The following is a 25,621-nucleotide window of genomic DNA, read 5'->3' on the forward strand; positions in this document are numbered from 1 at the left end:
AAAGAGATCAGTGTGCGGACGTGCATGAGCTTCAGCAAAGCCGGGTCGGCAGAAACCAGACTCCAGTGAAAATGCTCAGCCCTCGGCCTCAGCCCCCAGTGCACGTGGCCGCCAGATATGTTAACAGTGATGTGCACACAGTGGGATCAAAAGGTGGGGACTGAGTGATGTGGGCAGGCCAAAGGGATGGCAGTCCGGGTTAGGAAGGCAGATTCTCAAAGTTTTGCTAAATCATAAATGTGGAAACAGGAGAAGACAACTCCAATAATGCTTTGAGAGCGTGAGTTTTATGGCCAATGAGCCTAGATCGGAAGCCATTTACTCACTGTGTGACCCTGGACAAATGATGGAGTCTCTCTAAGCCTCACTTTGTTCATGCATAAAATGGGGGTAATAATACCTACTTTGCCAGGCGGCCACGAGGATTAAAGAGCTAGCGCATGGCTCAGAGCCTGGCACACAGCACGTGCTCAGTGAGTGGCAGAAGCTAAGCTGATAGTGATGATAATCATAACAGTAACACTATCATTATCCTCCTCCCCCTCCTCCTCCTCCTCCCCCTCCTCCTCCTCCTCCTCCTCCTCATGGGCACCCACATCCTCATCACTGCCCCCGCACCTAGCCCACTTACTTTGAGGCCACCTCCAACTCCCATTTTACAGACAAGGAAACTGAGGCCAAGAAGTCAATGAGCCGCCCCTGGTTGTGTGCCAAAGAGCCATCAGCACAGAGATGGACACAGACATCCTACCCAGTGGGCCATGTGCCACCCAGGCGGGGGCGGAAGGAGGGGCTCACCTGGCATGGAGTACTTGGAGAAGTCGGGCAAAGTGTGGGAGAAGGAGACGGTGCTGCCCCCGCTGGGGCTGGACATGCCGCTGGCCACAGGCGAGGAGGACACCTTCCCGTTGACAGTGGCATAGTTGGGCAGGCTGCCTGCTCGGTCTCCCACGGACATCCTCCGCTTCTCGGGCAGGGCTGGCGTTGGGCTCCCTTGCCGGAAGGCTGCCGGATCCGGCGACGGGGAGGTGACGGGGCTGCTGAGGCCCGGGTAGTAGGCAGGGGACACAGGGAAGGAGGGCGTAGAGGGAGCCTGGTAACCAGAGGCACTGCTCTGCCGGGACAGCGTGGGTCTCCGGTCCTCGGGGGTGGAATAGCCGCCATAGGCCGCGTGCCGGTCCAAGCTGGGGCTGCCGGGAATCACGGATCCAGGCCCTCCCAGGTGCCGGCCCGGGCTGGGGCTTCCAGGGCTGGCTACTGCATTGCCGTGGAGGCCAGAGGCCAGGTTGCCTTGGTGGGCCCCGGGGTGCCGGCCCAGACTGGGGCTTCCCGGAGTAGTGGCCACACTGCCGTGGAGGCCTGAAACCTGGTGGGCCCCGGGGTGCCGGCCCAGGCTGGGGCTTCCTGGAGTGGTCGCTGTACTGCTCTGGGGGCTGGAGACTGCACTACCATGGTAACCAGTTCCCGCTGGACCCATCACCTGGCGGTGGCTCAAACTGGGGCTACTGGGGGCAGCCATGCTGGGGTTGATGGCCCGGCGGCCGAAGCCAGGACTGGGGGGGGTGTTGGTGCCCACTGTCCTGTGGCGCGCCTGAGGGCTCCCAGGCACCGTGTGGATGCCGGCCACGGTGAACTGAGCCCGCGCCTGGCTTTCTGGGGAGCTGAACTGCTGTAGTGAGTAGTCGGGGCTGCTGTAGCTGCTGCCCACGGTCGGGAGAGGAGAAGAGCTCTGGGAGCTTCTCTGGGCCGAAGGGCTAGGCTGTCCCAGGCTGCCGGAACGGAAGCCGGAACCCAGCAAAGGCTGGGTAGGTGTCCGGGGGCCCTGGTCGCTGCTTTCCCCTGAGGGGAAACTCCCCACTGAAGTGCTGGAAAGAGAGGGGGCAGGTTGAGACGTCAAGATGGCATTTCATGAAGGCCAGGCTTGCAGTGAGCACTCAGCCCTCCCCCCCCCCCCACCGCTAGCGGCAACACTAGGAGCCCCACTGGCATGAGCCAGAATGTCACCACTTTTGCACATCACCCTATGGAACCATCAGAAGGAGAGAGAGGCTCAGAGAGGTTAGGCAATAAGCTCACGACCACATAGCTTGTAAAAGACCAGGCTTCCAACTCAGTCGCATCTGATTCTGAAACCCATGTTTTCCCCACTGCCCCTTGTTGACTCCTCAACCAGAAGGCAAAGCAAGGGGTCTCCCTTATGGAAACTGAAGATGGCTGTCCCCATGTCACCTCCAGCACCACAGACACTGAACACCAGGGTGGGGTCAAACCACCCGGCTCCTGTTCCTACCAGGAGTATCCCTGCCTTGACTCACTTTTCCCAGGATGCTGCTAGCATCTTTGAACACTGCCTAGACCCGCTAGACCTGGGCTCTCATTCCTATTTTGTCTTTGCAAAAGGCAAAGACACCACGTCTCAGAGCAGGACAGTTCAGCTTATTGTAAGGTCTGCTTTCCAGCTGTTGGATCTGGCCACTAATGCAGCAAGCTGCCTTGCGTGGTAATGAGGTTCCCGTCATTAGCAGCATTTAAGCAGACGATGACCAACCTCTTGAATGTTGTGGTGGGAATTTCCTCCACCGGGAGGTTACAGTAGATGAGCACAAAGGTTGCTCCCAATTCTAAGACTCTGGAAAGTTCAGTTCAGAGGGGACTGTACCTGGCAGACAGCCACAATCACAGGCTCTCCTCCAAGGTTAAGGGCAACCTGGATCGTGCTTGTTAAAGTTTCCTCATGTGGGAAGCAAGGGGGCTGGATCAGATAACCCTGATTCCTTCCAGACCCAAACTCCTATCCATTGTTGACATGGCGGGAGAGGCCAAGGTTGACAGGGACCCTGCATCAGCTGCAGCTGCAGGGAGGTGGCAGATAGGCTCTGCTCCAGGAGCCCCTGGGTGGGGGGTGAGGTAGGGGTTGGGAGGGTGTCCTTACACAAGAATATGGGCCAACCTGGAAATACAGACTGGAGGGAGTCTCGAGGCCAGGCTGAGGCCAGGATAAGCTCAGGTCCCCGGCTGAGGTGAGGTGGGGGGCCAGGCAAGAGCCAAGGGCAAGAAGCAGGTCACGGGCCAGGCCAAGAAAAAGTCTACCTCAGATCCCAGAAGTGGCTAGAGTGGAATGCCATTCCTGGTACGGAATAACATGGCCTCTGAGGAACGGAGGGAGTGTCCGGCTGAGCAGGGTGGGGTCGGGGGGACTGACATGGAGTTCTGGAAGATTAACCCCACAGGAGAAACACTAGCTTCCTGAGCCCTGAAAAGAGCCAACTCTACAGCAGGAGGAATTTGAGTGAGAAACAGTGAAAACTTCCTGATGTCAGGGCTCCCTGGACATGAGCCGGGGGGGGGGGGGGGGGGGGGCTGGCCAGGTTAGGAAATGTCCTTTCCTTGAAAGGAAGAATGCACCTTCTGGCTCGGAGCAGATTTCCCAAGAAGTGGAGCCGTCTGCCTGTCAAGAGGCTGGGGAGGGGGCAAGGTGGACTGAGGGTGCACGCTTGGCTTGAGGTTCCAGAATTCTTAGAAGAGCAGAAGAACGCAACCTCTGCTCACCCAGCCACCCCCACGCTGACCTGGGAGGGGGCGCGCCGTGCGGGACCAACAGAGGACGGAGGGCCTGCGGCAAACTCAGCCACCGGGGCCTGGCCGGTGACATGGTTGGAGAGTTTCAAGGCCTCCTAGGAGCCCAGGCTAAGGAAGGGGGTGGACGTGCAAAGGGACGCCCAGCAGCTGTCTCCCATCCCAGGGCAGCCTAGCCTAGTCCGTAACCCCCGTGCCCGGCACCCTACACCCTGCCCGAGCTCACCCCCGGCTCCCTGTCCTGTGTCAGGTCATGCTCTCCCTGTCACCAAGCCCACACCCACTCCCCCAGCTGAGCAGCGTCTCACTTTACCCCCCACAAGGGGGCTTCCCCTTCAGAGCCCTCCCCTGCCTGATTCCAGGCTTTCCTCTCTGTCTGACCCACCTTGAATGCCAGGCGCCCTCCACCAACATGGCCCTCCTCACCTGCCGCTGTGTGCCCTCAGCCCCCCGCACCAACACGTCCGCACCCCAGTCCTTCGCCCCGGCTGTGCTGTCCTTCTAGAATGCCCTCTCCCTCCCCCTCCCCCTTTCAACACCTGCTCGCCCTCCTGGCCTCACCACAAATACCTCCAGCCCCCAGAAACCCTCTCTGCACCCCTACCCAGAAACGGTAGCCTCCTGCTGGGAGCTCCAGACACGTACATGTCTGCTTTGGGCACGTCCGACTGTCATCCTGTGACAGGTGGGCACCTAAATGCAGGTCCAGGAGAGACATGGGCTCTAGAGCCAGACGCCTTTGGTCTGAATCGTATTTCCGCTACTGTTTAGCCTGCAGGACCTTGAGCAAGCTACTTGGCCTCCCTGTGCCTCAGTTTCCCCTTCTGAAAAGTAGGATCCTAAGAGTAGCATTTAGCAAAGCGCCTGGCACACTGGAAGACTCACTAGATAGTGGGTGCTGTCGTTAGGTTTTAAAGTTGGGGGGAAGGACTGGTTTACCACGGTGCATGGTGGTTTACATCCGGCACAGTTTTCTGGATGGTGGCATTGAATTCAGCCTGGGAATTATAGTTCACCCATCCTCATGCTCCACGAGATTTGGCACCTGGGATGCTCTCCCAATGCACCCTGGGGGGCTGGTGTCCAAGGTGCAGCCATCTGGACGTGATTTCTACCCGCCCGCGCTCCAAGCAGATCTAGGCCTGGACCCTCCTCCCCACTTACCTGTCAGCACTGAGGATGGGGCTGCTGGTGGAGAGGGGGCTCGGGGAGACAAAGGAGCTTCCTAGGGTCCCATTCCTCAGGGGCATCTCGTGGCTATAGGCCTGGGTAGGTGGGGCACTAAAGCTCTTGGGCTCCGGGTCCTGAGTTCGGGGCCCAGCCACTGCCGTCCTCACCACCGACTCCACGTAGCTCCGGGGCTCTGGAAAGGGCCAGAAGAGACACTGAGGTCCACGGGGGTGCAGTGTAGACCTCTCCCAACCTGTCAGGGAACCCAACAGCGTTTCCCCAGCCTGTGGGGACAGCTCCCAAAGGACAGCCAAGCATGCAAAGGGCACTCCTCGGGCTCCGGCCTACCCACACTCCCCCTCTTCCCAGTGTCTTGGAGAAGCTGTAAGAGCCCCCACAGAGCCTTTAACCAGGGCCTCGCTCACAGAAGCTTCCCAGAAACGGACCCCAGCTTTGCCGCTGAACACAGCCATCGTAGAATCTTCCCTCCTAGAGCTAGGACACCTGTCGATGGCTGGCACCCCTTTTAGTGGCTTCTTTCCTTCAAAGACCCTTCTACCCAACCTCCAGGCCCTTCAAGGTCCCCCTGGCACCGCTGGAGTCTGGGCTCTACAGTGAACCCAGAGCTCCAGCCCAGCCTTGCCCACATTCGGGACAGACCCAGGGTTCACATGGGCTCCACCCACGCCCAGAATCCACAAACAGGCTTGCTGGCCTAGCAACAGGCCCGCGCTGGTGAGTCACGCCCAGCCCCTTCCCTGCCAAGACACACCCACCCACCTTGCCTGACACACTTAGCATTCCTCCCGAGACCGACATGACTATCCCTGTCTGGTGTTTAGCAGAGTCTCAGAATCCGGGGGGGGTTGCGGGACAAGTGCCAGCAAGGCCGTTCTACAGGTGAGGGCGCTGAGGCCTGGGGAGAGCGATCAATGTGTCCGGAGGTGCGGCCCGGAGCCAGATCTCCTGACCCCCAGCCGGCGTTTGTCTGACCCTCCTCCCAGCCCTTTGAGGCCAGGCCTGAAACTAACTCCGTGCTACGCGGGGAGAAGAAGCAGGGCACTCGGCCTCTCCAGGGACATGAGCAGGGACGGATGATGTTCCTTCCACCTCCACACCTGGCACCATCCCGTCTCCCCCAAGAGGGACATGATCAGAACACAGGCTCACACACTACCCACAATCGGGGCATCTGCTGAAATCAGCCTGAGAAAGTGAAGAACCAGAGAATCCGTGCTGCCCTGGGCCGGCCAGGCCCCTGGAGCTTTCGAGGGCCAGGACTGTGTGACAGCAGATGGGGGGAGGGCAAGATGTCTTCAGAGGGTCAAGCATGGGGTGTTGTATTCCAGGTACGGAGCACAGGGTGATACAGAACCAGCCACCTCGGTGTCCGAAGCTGGAGTCCATACAGGCAGAGGTAAGCAAGGCCTACTCAAAAGCCCCCCTCCACCAGCCAGGCCACCCAGCCATGTCACAGAAGCCCCAGGCCTCTGTCACTCCAAAGGCATTGGTTCTGGGCCGACCATGCCCGAGGGCCTGCTGGAGCCAGGAGACGCTACAGAGACCCTCTGGCCCAGTGCAGGCACGCGCTTCTGTAAAAGGTTCGATAGTAAATCGTTTAGACCATTTAGTAAATGGTCTCTGTGGCAACTACTCAATTCTGCATTTGTAGCACAAAGTCATAGACAATTCGTGAACAAAACAGCATGGCCGTATGGCAATAAAACTTTCTTTACAAAAATAGGCAATGGGCCAGATGTGGCCATAGTTTACTGACCCCTGATCTCACCCGTCTCCTCAGCCCAGAGAAGTGGGGTGATTTGCCCCAGAACACACAGCCAATCAATGGCCATAGGTACTAGCACTGTGGTCTCCTGATTCTCAACGCTGGCTCCCGGTAGCCTAGAGAAGGGCCAGAGCCCCACGGGGACACCAAGAGCTGGCTGTGACCCAGTACTCCAGCATGTCAGCCAGAACTATTAATAATAATAACAATGGCAATTACATGAGCAAAGGAGGAGAATGTAAGTCCCTCAGCCCGTCACAGGGGACCGAGGGACACAGCTGGCCTAGGAAAACAGGCGGTCTGACCTGGAGCTGCCCTCCCGCCCACTGCACACACACTGGCCAGCTAAAGTCCGGAAGCCAGTCGTTTCATGTGTCTTTGGTCTTGGGGGGCGGGGGGGGATAGCTGTGTCCTGGGGTAACCCATCAGGGCAGAGGAACCATGCAACAAGGAGCCCACAGAAATGGCAATGGAGACGCAAAGCCAGAGTCCACTCTCCCCTCCCATCCCTTGCCATTCTGGGTCACTCTCTGAAAACTCCTCTTGTACCTTTCCACGCTCCTGGCTTCACCCCGGGTGCCCACAGTCCTCAGCACCCCTTTTTCTCTCACTGGAAGACAAGGACGTCCATCCGCTCCCTGGCCACCCTGGGATCCTTGCTGATCTACACTTGCAGCGCCCCCCAACCCCCTTGCCTACAGTGTACCCTCGCCCAGGGTACAACCTCCAAATGGAAACAGTGGGGCTGGGGACTGAGTTCTCTTCTTCATGAAGGAAGGAGAGGAAGAAAGCCATTCCCCCTTACTGCAGCCTCCAGCTCCCTCTTGCTCTCAGCCTCACTGATTTTGCAGTTCCTAGAAACAACATGCAGTTCCCTCCCACCCCAGGGCCTTTGTACATGCTTTTTCTCTACATCAAATGCTTTTCTCACCTCCCAGTTTCACCAGGTTAATGTCACTCACCCTCACATCTTACTTCTTCAACCAACATCAGGTTCTTGGCTATAAGGTCTCGTAAACTGTATCCCTTCCCTTTGGAGTGCCATCTCAATGCGTAACTCCAAGTAACCTAATTCTGGCTCCTGATCACTCATGGAGTATATGCTCCATGAGATTAGGAATCACAGTACTGCGTATCAGTATATTCCCAGAGCCTGGCACAGTGACTGGCATGTAATAGGGACGTGAAATATGGAATCAATGAATCAAAGAATGAGAGAATATATGTAAAGCACTTAGCACAGTGCCTTGAGAGCAGATCCCCCTAAAATCTGCTCTTCCTCTAGCCGAGTAATTCTGCCTCTGATCATTTTTCCTCACAGGCATCTTTCTCTGAATTTCCCACCAAAGTTTCAGCAGGGAGATCAAGCAGAGCTTCGGAGGGTCAGCAAACAATGTGCTTTGGTCTGACCAGGGAGGTGGTACATGAGTCAGGGAAAATGGAACTGGCCAGGAGCCTCGCTCCCCGGCCCTCTCCCGCCCTGCACCCCAGGCCATGACAGAAATTCCGACCCCCACGCTGGAATCCCAGGGCTCAGTGTCTGGAGGCAGGAGGGGGGCTCTGAAATAGCCCCTTGACTAGGAGACAGGAGACCTGTAAGTCCAGTCTGGGCCCTGCTGCCTCCTAACTGGGGCCTTGGACTGAAGCCCCAGACCCTCACTCACAACACAGGCCTCCGTCCCACATCTGTGGAAACGATGGGTCCAGCAGAGGTGATCCCCAAGAATCATCCCCTCCAAACTCTGTGGCTCCCGGACACACAAAGGAGGGTCGGAGGACTCGGGGCCTTGAAGGCCGAGAGTCATTCGTGCGGTAAAATGGGCAGTTCAGTTCTGCTGAGACTCACTTCTCTGAAGTGTCACCCCAAAGTGGGAAACACAACACCCAGCACCTATCAGCCTGTGGGATAATCCCCCCTCAGAGCCTCCCACTGGAGAGGGTTTGTGGGTGCTCCTGGGCCCCAGCATTTCTGGACTCCTGTCCCATCCCCACTGCCCTGTCAGGAGCTAGGAGCCAGCAGCCGGCCTGGGGGAAAGCCCTTCCCCACCCCTGACTCCTGTAGGAGGCTGGGGAGAAGGGCAGCCAAGAGCACGCTGTGGCTCCCCCTGCTTGGGGCCTGTTGCTGGCAGCCACCTTGTTCTGCAACCCCCAGGCAGCCTGGGGCTGCTGCCCAAACTCTGGCTGGTGTCCAGTGCGCAGATTCAGAGGGGCACAGCCCATGCCCACTTTGGGGGTGGGAAATCAAGGCGGTGAGTGCAAAGGAACGAGGCAGGTGGGATTCGGAAAAGCAGATAGAGCCTTTAAAGAAAGCAGGCCACATGGAACCAGGGCCCGAGTAGGAAGTCAGAACATCTAACATGTCAGAGCTGGAAGGGACCTCAGTGCCCACCTCATCCAAGCCCCCCTGATGGAGACGGGGACCCTGATGCCCAGAGTCACACACAGACGGCCTCGGCCGGCACCCCCTTCATTTCACCTGATGCTCTTGAATCATCACTTGAATCCTGTTCCTAATAAGTTAAAGGCCTCCAACCAGATTGTGTCCCACCTCTGCTTATGTCCCCTGCTCTGCTTCATGTACAACACAGAATTCATCTAAACTGAGGGTTAAGCTGGGACACAGACATGCTAACCTCTTGAAACTGTCAAAGTTATGTGCACGGTGTCCTGATGCATTTGTGTGGGAGGAGATCCATAGCTGTCATGAAATCCCCAGAGGCATCCAAGATTCCAGAAAGCAGACTCCCTACCTACCATCTGTGGTAGCAAGGGCTTCAAGGGGGCAACTCTCGGCTCTAAGTCTGCTGAGAAACCTGCTCTGAGCTATGCACGTGGGGCACGCCCCAGGAAGTGGGATAACGTGTGTCCCTTCGCCCTCTGAGGGGGCTGGCCGCACCGCAGGCAAGCTAGCGGAAGTGTCGCTGGGGGAGGAAGGGGCGGGGGTGGAGGGGGGGTGGATCATCACGAGGGGGCACCACACTGGCACCTGGAGCTGGCTACGCCTGAACCTGTGCCCAGCTCCCTGGTCAGAACTCGGGGCAGCATCCAGGGGGACAGCTCATCACCAGGGGGTGGGGACCAGAAAGCTATGTACCTGGTCATCTGAGACCCATCAGAAAAGAGAACTGCCCCCGAGCCAGCCCAACCAAGCCCCTCGTGAACAGCCACTGCCAGACTCAGAGAGAGTGAAGCGGCCACCAGCAAAGCCACACTTACCTTTGGGAAGCTCTGTCACCACCTTCCCCTCATCCTCCTCTGAGGGAAGATGAGAGGAGAGGTAGCAGGAAGGAGAGGCAGGAAAGAGAGGCAGATGATGAGGAGGTGAGGAAGAGCAGAAAGGAGAGAGAGAGAGACCGATTAACAGGGATTATTTCCTGAAAGAGAATTCACTGAGAAAGAGGTGGTAGGAAAGCAGGGGTGAGGCCAGGGCGGAAGAGCCCAGGGTGAGGGGTAAGATCCACCCTGACAGGACCCTGAGGGCTCAGGGCGCACAGTTCAAGGACAGCCTCGCTCCCAGGGACAAAGCCGGCCCCTCTCACGGCCCCTGCCCCCTCGGCTTACATCTCGAGCAGAAGTGTGCTGGCCGGTGAGAGGCAGCCCCAGCCCCTCTGCTCCCTGGTGACTCAGTGTCCCTGGCCATGCAGACACCTCCAAGTGGGAGGCTGTGCCGGCCGTGTGGGTCACACATGCGTGTCATTGCCCTCCTACCTGGCTGGATCAGTCTTCTGGTGACAAGGAGAAAAAGCAAAGTTGGCCCCAAGAGCCCCAGCCCAGCCCTAAAGCCAGAGTCTAGGGAACAACCTTCTGGGCTCTGCCTGCGCAGAATGGCCACTCAGGGACCAGGGCCCTCCACTCTCCCCTTCCCCACAGGGAAGAAAGGAGCTGGGGCACGTGATAAGGAAGTAGGAGGTGTGAACTGGGAGTGTGTGTACACCTGTGTGTGTGTGTGTGTGTGTGTGTGTGTGTACGTGTTTCCAAGTACACAGTGCCTGAACACTGGGGGATGGCAGAGCCAGGCTTCTGGCAGAGAAGGAAACTGAGGCCAAGCCTCCAAATCCCCCTGTCAGAGGACCCCGGGAGTGGCACTGACCCCATGAAGACTATAAAGGGACCTACCCGCCTCCACCCCTGCACAGAGAACCCCCACTCAGACCTGACAGTGTGGGCACAAAGCCAGGTTGCCATCTTGTTTCCAGAAGGGTCCTGAGAACCCATCACCTCGGGGCATTTTCTGATTAGATCCTGAGGCCCCGCCCAGGACCACAGGGGTCCTCAGATGCTGACTCACTCCTTTGGCCTCCCCCCCCCCACCTTCCATGCCCTGTCACTCACCACCGGTAGGGTGCAACAGGATGTCCGCTGGGTTGTGGGGTTTCAGGCCAAGAGCCGACAGGGGTGTCTTGGCCAGACCTGGAGGGGAGCGCACTGTGCCAGAAAGAAGAAAGGAGACACGGCGAGTGAGCCTCGGGGCGAGAGAGGTGTGGGGAGAGGAAAAGGGGCAGGAGTGCAAACACCCATAAGTGAGGGCATGTCGGTGAGGGGTGGGCGACAGGAGGGGGTGCAGAAGAACCAGCCCCAGTCCCAGAAGTTGCTGCCACTGCCCTTTCCTGTCTCTGTGTTCCTCCACAGCTCCAAGGGTAGACAAAGTCAAGACATGGAGCTGCCCCTCAGCCTGGCCCTCAACCTCAAGGAAGTTAATTTCTTGACCTCAGTTGCATCGCCGTGATCCCCTTGAATCGCCACGGCTCACGACATACACACAGGCTTCTCTGGCTTTCTCTGACTTCCTCCATACTATACTCTCCCTTCCCTCATCCTCTTGTTCCCCGCCGATGCACAGTCTTTCTATACCACGCATTTCAATGGACTTAGAGAACTAAAGGAAATGGGATATCAAGATGGCACATCCTGTAAAGGACAGAGGGAGGAAAGGGACCCCAGGCAGAGCCGTGCCCACCCTGAGACCCCAGGGCAGCCCTCAGCCAACCACATCACTTGCAAACCCCAGGAAGAGAGAATTTCTCAGTGTGAGGCTCTCTGTACCCCCAAATCCCAGCGTCCGGGAAGAGGGAGAAGCCCCATCGCCACCATCCTTGGCCAAGAGCACTGACTCCCTGAGCAAACCCCAAGGCCCTTCGCAGCTGCCTGTCTGGGTTAGAAGTGTCATGGAACACACAAGGTTAGAGAGGGCTGTCAGCCGTTTTCCTATCAGCCAAGGACGTGGCCAGCGTCCGAGCTGAACTGCAGGGCGGTGGTTATGCCCAGCCACGAGATCTCTCCTCGGTGGCAGTAGCTGCCTCTCCTAACACACCTCTGAGAAGAAGCAAAGAAGCAAGCTCTGTGTCTCCTAGCCCAGCCACGGGGAGCGTGCAGAGGCCACGGGCCCTGAGGACACGCAGCCTCGGCCAGGACCCAAGCCTGCCTGCCACACGCCGTTGGCCTCAACAGACCAGCGGCCACCCTCCGATGCCTAGCACCCCCACAGCAGCTCTGGGACCCCCCCCCCACAATCCTTTTCCCAAAAGGCAGAGAGACCTACAGGAAACAAAAGCTACACGCTCTCAATGCAAGCGACATACATAAGTTGCTGGTGCACAGGTGGCTGTGTACATGGGTGCACACAGGAACAGTGGGAACTCGCAGGGGTCCAGGTGGGGGGCAGAGTCTATCCTCGCACCATCCTTAGGTGCCGATTGGACAAATACAGCACGGGAGACAAATGTGTACAAACGTACACATCTGGGTAGTGAGGCAGATCCAGGTTTGCAGGTCTCTCTCCTTACGTGCACACACACTCACACACACACACACACACACACACACACACACACTTTTGGTTTCCACCACCCTCCAGCCCCCCCTTACTGAAAATGGTGTCTTGCAAGAGATATTTATGAAGCACTTATTAATGTTTGTCAAACGAATGAATTTGAACGTGATTAATTATGGAGGATTGAGCCCAGCTTCAGAGACCACTGCCCATGGAATGGGCACGAAGCATCTCCAGCCCACAGGTGTGCATGTGAGGGCCCAGCTGGCGTAGCAGAGGCACAGGTGGCCCAGTGACCCAAGATGAAGAGGACAAGAGGCAGGGGGAGGTTTCTCCTGGCTCCACCTCAAGCATCTCCAGCTGCCTCGTCACTCATGCCCCAGTCCCCAGGCATCTGGCTCTTCTGCTGAGGCAGACGAGTGGGTGGCCCTGAAGCCAGGCAAGGCTTTTGCTTCCCGACAGAGAAATTCCTCGCATTTCTCTGCCTCTGTCCTCTCTCCCAACCCTGTGCACCGATGAAGCCTCGGACTTACTCTCCCCGCTGGGACACCAGGGCTGGCAAGGGCAGGGCGAGAAGAATGGGAACAGGCACACGGGACAAAACCTAACTCGAGCTCAGCCCAGATGGCTTCCATCCCAAACAGGGTGATGACCAAGATCCTGGCTGATTGGACCAACCGCGAATTGGAGCAGGGGTGAAGGCGGAGGGCTGAGACCAGGGAGAGCGATTCCACGGAGTCACAAAAGGCCACAGAGCTGCCTCTTGAGCAGACTGCCCTGGGCCCGCACTGTCCACGAGGGGAGCCCTGAGGCACACACGTGGCTTTAGAGCACCTGCGCGGTGTGGCCAATCTGAATCGAGATGTGCTGCGCGTGTAACACACACGCCCGATTTCAAACACTTACTGTGAAATAAGAAGGCAACACATCTCTTTGTATGACAGGTCTTTGGGGTTAAATAAAACCTGTTACTGAAAGGGATTTCATTGGCCTCTTTTCACATTTTTTAAAAAAGATTGTAACAGACCCCGTTAATATTTTTATCTTGAGGGGCGCCTGGGTGGCTCGGTCGGTTAAGCATCCGACTTTGGCTCAGGTCATGATCTCACGGTCCGTGAGTTCGAGCCCCGCGTCGGGCTCTGCGCTGACAGCTCAGAGCCTGGAGCCTGTTTCAGATTCTGTGTCTCCCTCTCTCTGACCCTCCCCTGTTCATGCTCTGTCTCTCTCTGTCTCAAAAATAAATAAACGTTAAAAAAAAATTTAAAAAAAATATTTTTATCTTGATCTACCTATTGAAACGATAATATTTTAGATATTTGGGGTTAAATAGAAAAATATTAAAACGTACTTCTCCGGTTTCCTATTATGTCTTTCAAGGCGGCTGCTAGAAAATGTCTCATCACAAACGTGACTCGTGTCCTGTTTTCCTTGGACGTGAGCTGCTGCTCACGACTTGGGCCTCCTGCGTGTCCCAGATGACAGCCAACACTAGTTGTGCTGGCACCGTGGCGGGGACTGGTGCCACGTTCCTCCCGTCCTCAGGACAGCCAGCCACCAGGAGAACATGTCACCAGTTCTGTTATCACCCTCCTCCCCTCCCCGGTCTCTCCCTCCTCTGCTGCCCCGGGCCTGCCACAGACCCCCCCCCGAGTCCTTCTCAGTATTGTCCCATCACTGCTGTCCCACGCTGCCCTCTTCCAGCTCCTCCTGCCTCTTCTACTCCACCCCTGCACTCAGACGGGTCTTCTGTTTGGTTGGAAATGCCTGTGTCCTTGGGGGATTTTGCCTCTCCAGTGAGTGCATCAGGAGGTACAAACTAAATGCTCCTGCCTGGAGACCAAGGATGGATGAGATGGGGACTCTGCCAGGCTGAGTGTTCTGGGCCTTTCTTTCCTTGATGGAAACTAAGTAGGCTGCCTGAAACGGAACAGGTGCCTGGATGTAGACAGAAATGGGCGTCAGGAGCAAGTAGGTCAAAGGGTATCTCAGGGACACATCGGCAAGTCACAGTCGCTTTAGGAATTGGGGGAGGCGGGGGGGGGGATGTTGCACGCAGGATGCAAAAACTCTCAACAGTTAGGAAAAATCTAGACGGTGGGAGGCCGGGGACCCCACAGAAGGTCAGCAGGATCCCAAGCCTGTGGCTGCTGCATCCGTACATGTCTGCACATGGACGACGGAAGGAAGAGACGTGGGGCAGGATGGTGAAGTGAAATGAGTGGCAGATCCTGGCCACGCCCAGCACTGCCAGCACCTCCCCCCACACCGGGGTGCTTACTCAGGCCAGGGCTGAGAGAAGGGCTTGAGGGGACCCAGGGAAGACAGACTCAGTGAGGAGCTCTTACCCCCGCCGGGTGGTGGGCTGGTCGGGGAGGCTCCCTCCATCTCCTCAAAGGCCTCCTTGTAGCTGTGCAGATGGGGCTGCAAGAGAAGAACAGGGCAGGTAGAGGGGATGCCCACTGGCGGCCATACCCTGCAATCAGGGGCTTCCCAAGTAACCGGCCCACTAGTCCCCTCGCCAGCCCAACCACCCACCCCTCCTCAGGCAAGCACAAAGGTCAAAGGGAGATGGCCACCAATTTCTTCATCACTGCTCTTTGCAAAACCGTGGAAATCGGCTCTTTGCAAAACCGTGGGCCAGCATGGGTGGAAATGAGGGGCACCTGCCTTGGAAATACTCCACAATGGAGCCAAAGACAAGGGGCTGGGATGGGGGACTCGGGTCCAGAAGGCAGTCAGGAGAGAAAAGATGTCCAAGAGCCATTTATATCCAGAGTAACTCACTAGCCTGGATTGTATCCGACATGGGCCACTCGTATCAGGATCTTCCAAGATGCACGTCTACAATGCATATTCCTCAGCCCTGTCCCAGCCTTAATACACTGGAATCTACTGCCTCCAACTACTGAAATGGCTCAGAAGTGCAAACATTTTGACATAGAAATTAGATATCCCAAGAAAACTCTATACCTAGAAAGAATTCAACAACACTCTTGTCAGTCTCTATGATCGGGTTCGGAGTGTAGAGACTGGGGTCATCTGTGTCATACCCAGGATCCTTACCACCCTACTAAGGGGCGCCCTTTAGGAGTCAAAGGGGGAACTTCAACCTCAGTGTTGATGTAAGAAGTGGGAGCATAGAAGTTATTTAGGGAGGGAAATGCCAGCTTCCACATGCCAGAGAAGAGACATAGGGTGAGAACTGAGTTTACTGACAGGAGAGTGTCACTCGGGTGACTATCGGGCCCCTGGATAGTTCAGGTGGGCTCCACTACCCTCTCTGGCCACAGGACACAGCCCAAGGACTCACCTCTTTGGGCCGCCCTCCAGGATTGAGGGCGATGGTGAGAGCCAGCTCGGGGGAGACACACTGGACAGGGGAACGGACCCCAGGGCTACGGGGAGACGCAGGTTCTGGAGACTGGTTCTCATACTGTCCGTCGCTGGCTGCCCGCCTCCGGAGAGGGGCTGGGGGTTCTGCAGGCTGCTTCTCCCGAGCCTGCACCCCTGGGAAGAATGCAGGGCATAGAAGGCAATGAGCATATTAGGCGAGAAAGGATCGATGAGGCCCAATCCCCCCAGAGAAGGCAGTGCACCTTAGCCAGGGGCCACACTGGAGCTGGGCCTGTCTCCCCTGAGTACTCCCCACCAGCTCCCTCCGCCCGCACCCCAGGCTTTCTCTGCAGGGCGGGGGAGCTGCTAAGGTTGGGCTGGCCTTCACCGGGAATCGCTACCCTGCACAGGGCTGGGGCCCAAAGCACAAGGGCTGATACAAGAAACAGATGTCAACTCTTTGCAAACCCTGGAGGCAGAGGGCCAGAGCTTCCAGGGAAATGAGGGAAGGTGGAAGGAGGAGAGACAGTCTCCAAGGTGACCGCGTCAACCGACAAGCAACATCAGGCCCGTGGGGAAGAAATTTGGAAAGAGCCAATAATGCATCATCTTGCAAATGGTGCTCCCGAGGAGAAACAAAGAAATGACTCAAGTCTTATCGTGAAGTCCCCAGCCCCAGCTGGCCCCTAGAATATCGCCGGTCTTCTCTGGGGTTCCCCACCCTTCCTCCCATGCATCTCTGAAACCTCTCGCCAACTTCCCTTCTGCCGGCCCCTCATCTACTCACCCCTTTCCTCGCCCCTAAGATGGTGAGCTTCCCACCCTCCCCCTCCCAGCAGAACAGCAGGCAGAGGGGCTGAAGTCATGAGCTCCATCTGCTTTTCTGTATCCCCTCCATTCCACAGGCCCGGGCACGTTGGGAGCCTCGCCCTCCTTCCTTCCCACTCCGTCTTCCCACAGCTGGGCTGAGGCACGGAACCCATTGCCTCATGGAGCTGGCTCCAGAATCCTCGAAAACTTACTCCCCAGGTCCCGGAGGCCAAGACCCAGCCTGAGGACAGGCTTCTTGTCTTCATTATCTTGTGTGAGGGAACTTTCAGCTCTGCCTTCACCGCTTCCCGGGAGGGCAGGTGAAGTGAGAGGAAATGCCGGGATATTCCAAAGGTCACGTAGGACGCTGGCCGCACCAACCTCATGCCAGCACATCTGGGAACGCTGTCCCACCGCACACCACTCACGCACACGCACACGCACACACGCACGTGTGCCCACCGCTGGCCACTAGAAATGTGCCAGCGCAGCCAAGCAGAAATCACCCTCCTGCAGAGCGAATCGTCTACCATCCACAGTGGGGTCGGCGTGCCCCCAGGTGCCCCACCCCCAGCTCCGGCCTGGCTCAGCCACTAAGGCTGCCGTGAGAAGCACTTGCCGGGAAGCCTTCCTACTTGTCATGAGCAGCAAGATGCCGAGGCCAAACTAGGGCCAGACACACACTCTCTCTCACACACACACACACACACAGTCACTCATGTCCCATTACTGGGGGCCCATCCAGACAGCAGCAGGACTGGCATAATTTACAAAGGCACAGCGGTACCCAGATGGGGTGGGGTCCGCTTTGGGCTCCTCATTGCCCAGAGGCAGCCTCCCTGTTATCTCCACCAAGACAAAAGAGCCCCTTGATGGGGACAGTGATCCAGACTCCCAAACGGCTCTCCTTAAAGCAAAAAAGCCCTCACCTTAAAATGCCCTTATTTTCAGAATAGAAGCATAGGGGTCACATAGCCCTAACTAGGGTCTGAGCATCAGCCCGGGTCAAAGGTGCAGGCAGGCCCTGAAAGGGCTGAGCAGCGCCCGGGGACCCCGCAGCAAACCCCAGGCTCCCAGCCCTCAGAGAAGCAGCAGCATCGAGTGCCACTTCACAACTGAGGGTGCGCCTGCCTTCACCCCGCTTCTCCCACCTCCGCTGAGCCCCTTCCTCCCCAGGCCTCCTGGGCAGCCTCATCTAGAGCTGCTGCTCATTTCATTCCTGGCAAAAACATTAGAAAGAAACAGACATAGCCATTGATTTTCTAATAATAATTGTGACAAAGGAGGCCCATTTGGGAAAGGCTCTAGGGGTTTGGAACGAAGTTCAGCCCCAAGGTTGAAAGAAATGCATTAGGGCCGGTTTTCAGTTCCGGCTCACCCAGCCCGGCAGCCTCTTTCTGGCAGGTCCCTGTGTCTTTGCAAGGGGTGGCCTGTTTGGGGATCTGATGTCTGCCCTTGAAAAGTGTGTCTGTTTTAATCCGAGGCCCTGAATCTCCCAGAGGGACAGAGAAAAATCTCCCCGGTTTGCTCAGAGCATCCTCCATGTCTAGGTGCCCCAGATGGTGGCCACAAATGGTGGCCACCTCGCAGAGGCGAGGCCAGACTACTGGAGGGGCTTCCCAAATGTGGAGACATGAGGCCCCGGCACAAGGCAGTCAGACATCTGAGAACAATCACACCTCCTCAAGTCCTAAGGCAGGGGGATGGACAGGATGACCTCCAAAGAGCCAGGAGTCTGCAGAAGGGGGAAGACCCCGCATTCCACTCCCATGGGGACAGCCCCTCCCCCCGCAGTGCGCCCCATGGCACCAGTGGCCGGCCAGGGCTCTCGCATTCTTTGAACACAGTATCTCACTGTTGTCCCCCTTGGCAGGCTCAGATATGCCCCGGAGTGCTGGAGAGCGTGTCCCCTCTCTCTTGTCCTTCTCTATGGGAGGGGAGACAGGGCATGGCCGGGGGGAGGGAAGAGAGTCCTACTGTTCCTCAGCCAAGCTGGGACAGCTGGACACAAGCTAACAGCCAGTGTCAGAGAAAGAACACCCCTCCCTCGTGTCCCGCAGACTGACCCATCATAAAAATAGGCTTGCTCCCCACTCCCCTCCTTCCCCCCACCACCCTCAACCCCAAGACTTTCTCAGTCTCTTGAGCCTGTTCCCGGTCTGTCAGGGCCTCTGTCTCCCTACACACACACAGGCGCGCACACATACTCACTCTCTCTCTCTCTCTCTCTCTCTCACACACTCACAGGCGCACACACATACTCACTCTCTCTCTCTCTCTCTCACACACACACACACACACACACACACACACACACACACACACTGCAAGTCTGGAAGCTGTAGCCCTAACACACATCAACACACCCGCTCTGGCCGAGCACAGCCACCCACCACCCGAGTCCCACGGACAAATGCCCTGGTGTCAGGCTTCATCCCATGTCTCCCCTGCAGCCCCCGGACTGGCCACTTCCACCCCCACAGACCCAGCTCTTCTTTCCAGCCTTCCGATTTCCAAAAGACTGGATTCCTCAGCTCCAGGTGACGGGGCTGGGTGTCCGACGGCATGCCTGGGGCTCCGAAAGCCAGGGTATCCGGGAGGCCACCTGCTGGGCCAGGGCACCAGAAAGCCACACGGCGATCACACTAGCAGCCCCAGGGCAAGCCATGCCAGCTCCCCTCGGGACAGGCCCCCCCACCCCACAACTGCCCCCATCCCCCAGGCCCAACTGAACACTCCCCACCACTGGGCCGAGAAAGGGTGAAGGGAGGGGAGAGGAGGCGGACAGGGGGCATTCTGCTAGAGCCATCTCCCCGTTATCCACAGACTGGGAAGAGGAGGGGCTGTGCAAGCACCAGATACCGCCATTGGGAGTCAACAATCCCCACTGTCCCCTAAGCCTTTTCCCGGAACTGCAGCCTTCTTAACCTGGGCCTTCGGGCTTCGAGGCTCAGGGCACTGATAACAAGATTCCCTCCATAGAGCTAAAAGACTATGGGCCTTTACGTCCGAGAGGCCAGGGGCAGACGTTAGTGGGCATCATCGAGCAGACACAGACCCTTGATAAAGGGTCCACCATACTGGAGGCCATGAAGCCACCAACGTAAAATACACATGGCAGGGCTATGATCTCTCCATTTTTCTCATTAGGCAATTGAGCCCTGAGTAATTAAGAGACCTGCCCAGGGTCACAGAGATGGGTCACAGGCAGAGCCAGGACCACACCCAGGGCTTCTGACGTTTGGCCACGGGTCCTAGGATCCGAGATTCAGGATGAGGTCAGAGGGTGTGCTGTATCCCCAGAGAATAGTGTGCTCTAGAGTGGACAGAGCACAGATGTTCGCTCTTTGTCGTGAGCCTGGTGGCCCACGCAAAGCACAGCCTAGCTCCTACCGAGGCCCTGGCCCAGCAGCCTGAGTGGTCTGGCCAGGGTAGCCAGAGAGCTGGGCTGTCCTCACCCTTACTGAGCACACTCACGCGGTGGCCTGCGTGTCCACCGGGAGCCTGTAAGTTCATCTAGTCACCCCAGACCCTGTTCCCAGCAGATAAGGCCAAGGCAAAAGGCATCAGGCCTGTGTCCATGCAGAAGTGGGAGCACTCGCTCATGCAGAAAGGAGGGGGAGAGAGTGTGGAGAGAGGGAGGAGAGAGAAGTGGGTGGGGGGGGCAGTAAGGGGCTGGCAAAGAGAATGGGAAGAGATGGAAAGAACAGAACAGAAGAGGGAAGGAAGAAAGGTAAAGGGGAATGGAAAAATGAGGACAGAGGACTAGACTGGGCAAAAGTTTGGAAGAAGCGGCCCATGGAGCAGAGAGGAAGAGAAGCTGAGAGCCATAGTGAGGGCGGCAGACTTATCAGGGGGAAGGGGCACAGGTGGACCAACCAGAGAGGGAGGAAGATCGGAGCCGGTGGAGAGGAGGCAGCTGGAAGCTCGTGTGCCCGATGCTCTGCAGCTTGGCGTTGTATGCTGCCCACCCCCACCCCGGGGAGCCGGCAGGGAGGGGGTGAGCGGGAGGGGATGACACCAGGCAAGGAAGGCACCACACCCATAGCACAGGGGGCAGGTGGACACGGGACACACGGAGAACGCAAGGGACAAGGCATTAAACAAGACGAAACAAAACAAAAACAAAGAGAAAATCAAGATTAGTTGGTGTTCTGAGTCTAGGATCTGACCACACGCTGGAGGGAGGTGGGAGGGTGTCAGGCAAGAAGAGAGGGTCTTGCTTCTCCAATGGCCAGGCGGACCTCCCGCTGTCGGCAGGGACGCCACAGCTCTTTCTTTTCTAACCCCAGCATGGGGCGAGCAGGTGCCAGCCAGAGACCAGGAGACTACAGTCCTGTCGCCCCACACCTCACCCGCCCTCACCATCGGCCTGGCCCCATCCCAGGACCTGTCTCCTCTCATGGTCACCTGCCTCTTCCTGGCCTCAGCTGTGATCCTACCAGCCTGGCCCAAGGGCCACACTCCCTAGCCTCCTAGCATCCCTCTGCCCTTCACCTTTCCCTCACACGTACCTTAGGTAACCTTCTTCCCCGGAGCCCCTTACATTTCTACTGCCGCCCAAAGCTGCTGGGCACCACCAAAAAGTCGTTAAAATGAGCCCACCTGAATGCACTAGAAAGACCTACTATGCCATCCTTTAATCCACCGTCACTGACCTCCTGACACCTCAGGGGCCGCACAGGGAACCAGGCTCCTTCACCAACCCTCTGCTTCACAAGCTGCTCCACACCGGTTTCTTGGCCACTTCGTCTTCGTGCCTCCCACCGTCAAATGTGGGAGGCTCTGGGACTCAGTCCTAGGACCTCTTCTGTATCCGTGCTCACCGCTAGGTGCCATATGCAACGCCACACTTCACGTGACATCACATACTGGCATCATAACACCCGCATTTTTAAACTCCAACCTCTCCCCTTGGTGGTTTCGAGGGCATCCCAAATCGATCACGGCCAAACTCACACTTAGGACGTTCCCCCCAAGCCTGCTCTTCCCACACCTTATCCATCTCAGGAAAAAGCAACTCCACCCTTTAGTTGCTCAGACCCAAAACCCTAGAGCGGCCCTTGACTTGTTCACATCCCACCTCTAGCCTTGATGGCTCCACCTCCAAAACTGTCTACAACCTGAGCACCTCTCACCATCTCCACAGCCACCTCCCTGATCAATAGCGGCAGCCTCCCCACCGGTCTCCTTCCTTCCATCCTGGCCACACCGATCCTTCTAGAGCAAGTCGGATGATGTCGCTGCTCTGCACACAGCACACAGAGTACCAAAGTTCTCACGATCACGTAAAAGGCCCACTGCAAGCCGGCCCCCACTCCCATCACCTCTCTGACTTCATGCCCCACTAGGCTCCTCACATCAGGCACACCCCCACCTCAGGGCCTTTGCACCTGCTGTCCCATCTGCGCATTCCCTGGTGGCCCGGTGAAGCCTCCTCTGATCCTACATAAAGTGCAACCACCCATCTACCCTCTACCCCTCACTGACGCTTGACTACTTTAACTTATCTCTATGGCACTTATCAGCAATCTGACATATTATATATGTGTTTATTTGTTTTTTGTCCATCTCCGCCATGAAGGCAAGGATTTTTACCTGTTTTGTTTACCTCCATTTTCCCAGAGCCTAGACTAACACAGACTAGGGATTCGTGCTGAATGAATGACTGAATGGGCCTCGATGCCATCTCCTATTTCCATGATGAAATGTAAATGTTGGGTTCTCAATTTGAGGTCCCAAAGCTTGATACAGATATTTCCCTATATCTGTATTCATCCGTTATTCTTGCTTCACAAAGAGGTATCTCACTTCCTGCTTGAGCCTAAATCATCCACCTGGGCTCCTGGGCCTATATCCCCTCTTACCTCCTTAGAGACCTTATTCTAGCAACTTCTTTCTTTCTCTTACATTCTTTTTCTTATTTCTTTTCCCTCCATATTCAACCTCTGTTTCTCCTCTAAAAACATTCTCATGCCTCTTAAATTTACAAAAAGAAAAAAAGGAAAAAACAGGCTCTCGATATCTTGCTACCCTCTTTAGCTACTGTCGTCTTCCCTTTTATCACGCCACTTGAAAGAACAGTTGACATCCTGTCTGTACTCTCCCTGCACTCGCTCCTCACTCCTGCAGTCTGCTTTCTGTCACTCTCTATATGCCTTTGAAAATCCCTGGGGCCACCTAATTGGCAAGCCCAGTGAACTTCTCCCAATCCTCTTCCTCATGATCCCTCTGCAGTGACACTGCGAACCCCCCACCCCTCCCCCTGGAAACCCTCTACCGTCTTCACTTCTGCGGTGACCCACTGTCCCTGTTTTCTCTCACTGTCCTGAACATTCCGTCTCAGTCCCCTTCCTCTCTCTTCTCCTCATGGCCATCTCGTCCTACTTTTCTCTCCATGCCCCCTGACACAGAGATCTCATCCATGCCCAAAGGTGTGACCTACATCTTTGCGAGGATGACTCCAAAATCAGTAGTTTTTCCACTCTTTCAAGCTCCAGTTCCAAATGTTTAGCTGTTTTCCATACATCTCTCCTACCTGCAGGCTCACCGTCACCTCCAGACTCAACATAGGGAACACTGGCATCTCTGTCTCACACAAAATCCACTTGACCTCCTAACTCTGGGCTGGTTAGTGGAACTAGCATTCTGCCCCTATTCGTGGAGCCTCAGAATAATCATCAACGTCTTCCTCTCCTTCACCCACTACATCCAATCAACTTGTAAATGCATTGGTTCTACTCCCGCGGCGTCCTTGACACTTTTCTTTTTCAACTCCACGGTCAGCATGTTAATGCAATCCCCCAACCCAGTCTACCTAATAAGCAACTACACCTCCTTAATTCAAACAAAGTCTCCTCTTTTGCACCCTTCCTGCCCAGATTCACCAGCTACATCTTCCTAAATTACAGCTTTGATCATGGCTTTCTCCCGACTAAACACAGTCATGGGTTCCTACATTGCCACCAGGTAAGATTCAAGCTCCTTGGTCTGGTATTTTAAGACCAACCAGAGGCAGGCCCCAGGCTACCTTTCTTGACCTCTCACACTACCTAAATTGCTCTCAACCTCCTATATCCATCAAACACTTCTGCCTTCGTGTCTTCACTAAAAACCCTCTCTCTCCTATGACCCCACCCACTTTCAAACTCCTACTCATCTTCCAAGGCTCTATCTAAAACCCACACGCAACTCACTCCTCAATCTCTCCAGCTGATACTGATCTTTCCTTTTTCTTCATTCCCACAGAACTTTCCCCATGTCTCACTTATTAGGAATGACTTCATTTTAAAGTTCCAGTCCTTTTTCCCCTTACTAAACTCCAGACTCCTTTAGGGATAAGATTCACACCTGATTTCCAGCATGCACTGAAATCTCTACCTCTAGAGACATCTGAGATCAGTCCAGTCACATAATCAGGATCATACGGTAACATGAACTCGACAACTCTGGCTTCTATCTCTTTTTCCTGCCTTCTTGCACTGGCTAGGGTATCCGATACAATGTTAAATGATAGCAGTGATACTAGGCATGTTTATTTTGTTCCTAGTGTAACAGGAATGCTTCTAACCTTTCACACGAAAGTGTGATGTATGCTACAGGCTTCTGGTGCCTACCCTTTATCAGGTTAAGAAAACTACCCCCATGTTCTGTGAGATCCAAGCTTAAATAAGATAGGAGGACCTGTCCGATCAAAGTGGAATGAGCCAGGGATATAGTATTAAGGTACAGAGGAGGTATTGAGCCTAGGGAAGAAAAGGCAGACCTGTGGGAGAAAAGCCAGGAGAAACCAGATCAGGTTCGTGGCCATGAAGAGGCTCTCCCTCGGGTCTAAGCTTCCTGAGTTACTCACGCTGAAGCTTACGTTCCAGCTTCTGGCAGAAGAATGTACAAGAAGCAGCAAGAAGCGGTCCTGGTCTATTCCCTGACTCCCATACTGTTGCACGCGATGATCCTGACAGTGCATCTGTACCTACACAAGCACGTCAGACACTCTGCAGGGCAAACAGGACCCGCTGACATAGGAAATACTTCCATGGCAGGGCATGAACCAAAGAGGTCCCTTCATGGCCCTGGGGACCAAACGTATCTGTCCTCTCTATGCATCTCATCCCTTCTCTGACTGAGGTAGAGAAGAGGAAATTAGGGCTGGAGACAGAGATGCTGTACCAACGACGTCTCTCCCTTCCTGTGACTCCTTGGCAGCCAAAGCCTGAGCAGCTAAGGATATGGATGGTGACAGTCAAAACCTCAGAAGCCGGCAGGAGAGAAAAGGGCTGAGGGGAGACGCACTATAAGATGAACACACTTCTGGAGCCATTCAGGTATGGCTTCCTTTAGGGCAAGCTCCAGGAGAACTACACAGAAGGGTTTTCTGGTGGGGGGGTAGGGAATTCACTCTGTTTCCCCAGAGAATCTGCCCCCCAGATCCTATCATTAGGCTAGAGGGTTACCATTCATCGGGCCACCTCAACTCTGTAAAATATTAAGAGGGCCACATCCCTCTCCCTTGACCAAAATCTGTGACAAGGAAGCCAGGGCCCAGATGTGGGACAAAGCAAAAGACGGCAGCCCCCTGTGGACCACTCCATAAAGCATTTCACGTCTAGAGCTATAGAGCTACTCATCCCGTGTTTGACTCCCCACTAAAAGCAATGATGTTCTCGTGGGCCAGCTCTCTAGGCGAGGTGAGACCCTGATTACCAACTTCCATGGTGTAAATACTTTCATGACGGCCAATTTGAAGTTGCTGACAGTGGAACTTGGGACTGTGCTCTCCTCTGAAGTACAGCAGGGCATCTATGCCCCCACACCCCAATCCTGAACCCAACCCAATAGCCAGCTGGCCTGCCCTCAGCTACTTCCCCAAGCCCACTGTCCATCCCCAGGGAGGGTGTGTCCCTCTCTCCTACAGCTGGCACGGTGACTCAGCTTCCCCTAAATTTAGGGAAAAGGGTGGAGGGCAGAGTCAGCCGCCCAGGCTCCTCTTCTTCTCCCTGAACTCCCACCACCCTGTCAGCTGAGGGGCTTGGCACAAGATCCCCTAGCCCCAGTCTCTAGTCCATCCCCGCCCGGCCTTACCTCCACAATGAAAAACACCCCCAGGATTTCCCACCCAGTGTGGCTGCCCCCATGGAATGGTCATAGGCTTAGGCCATTAAGAAGGAAGGGAGACC

General features: G+C 56.0%; 1 protein-coding gene across 4 annotated transcripts in view; it reads right to left on the minus strand.

Moving 5' to 3' along the window:
• Nucleotides 1-25,621, minus strand: part of TNS1 (tensin 1) — a 201,261-nt gene that overhangs the window by 15,878 nt on the left and 159,762 nt on the right. For 3 of the 4 annotated variants that reach the window (XM_042995305.1, XM_042995307.1, XM_042995308.1), the window contains 6 exons: nt 20,325-20,408; nt 15,613-15,809; nt 14,648-14,723; nt 10,865-10,957; nt 4,741-4,939; nt 799-1,865 (listed from right to left, as the gene is read on the minus strand). In XM_042995305.1, the coding sequence (XP_042851239.1) occupies nt 799-1,865; nt 4,741-4,939; nt 10,865-10,957; nt 14,648-14,723; nt 15,613-15,809; nt 20,325-20,408 (1,716 nt within the window). The remainder of the gene's footprint in view (nt 1-798; nt 1,866-4,740; nt 4,940-10,864; nt 10,958-14,647; nt 14,724-15,612; nt 15,810-20,324; nt 20,409-25,621) is intronic. The other variant, XM_042995306.1, reaches the window with a different exon arrangement.

Source organism: Panthera tigris, chromosome C1 (genome assembly GCF_018350195.1).
Source record: "Panthera tigris isolate Pti1 chromosome C1, P.tigris_Pti1_mat1.1, whole genome shotgun sequence".
Classification (NCBI taxonomy): domain Eukaryota; kingdom Metazoa; phylum Chordata; class Mammalia; order Carnivora; family Felidae; genus Panthera; species Panthera tigris.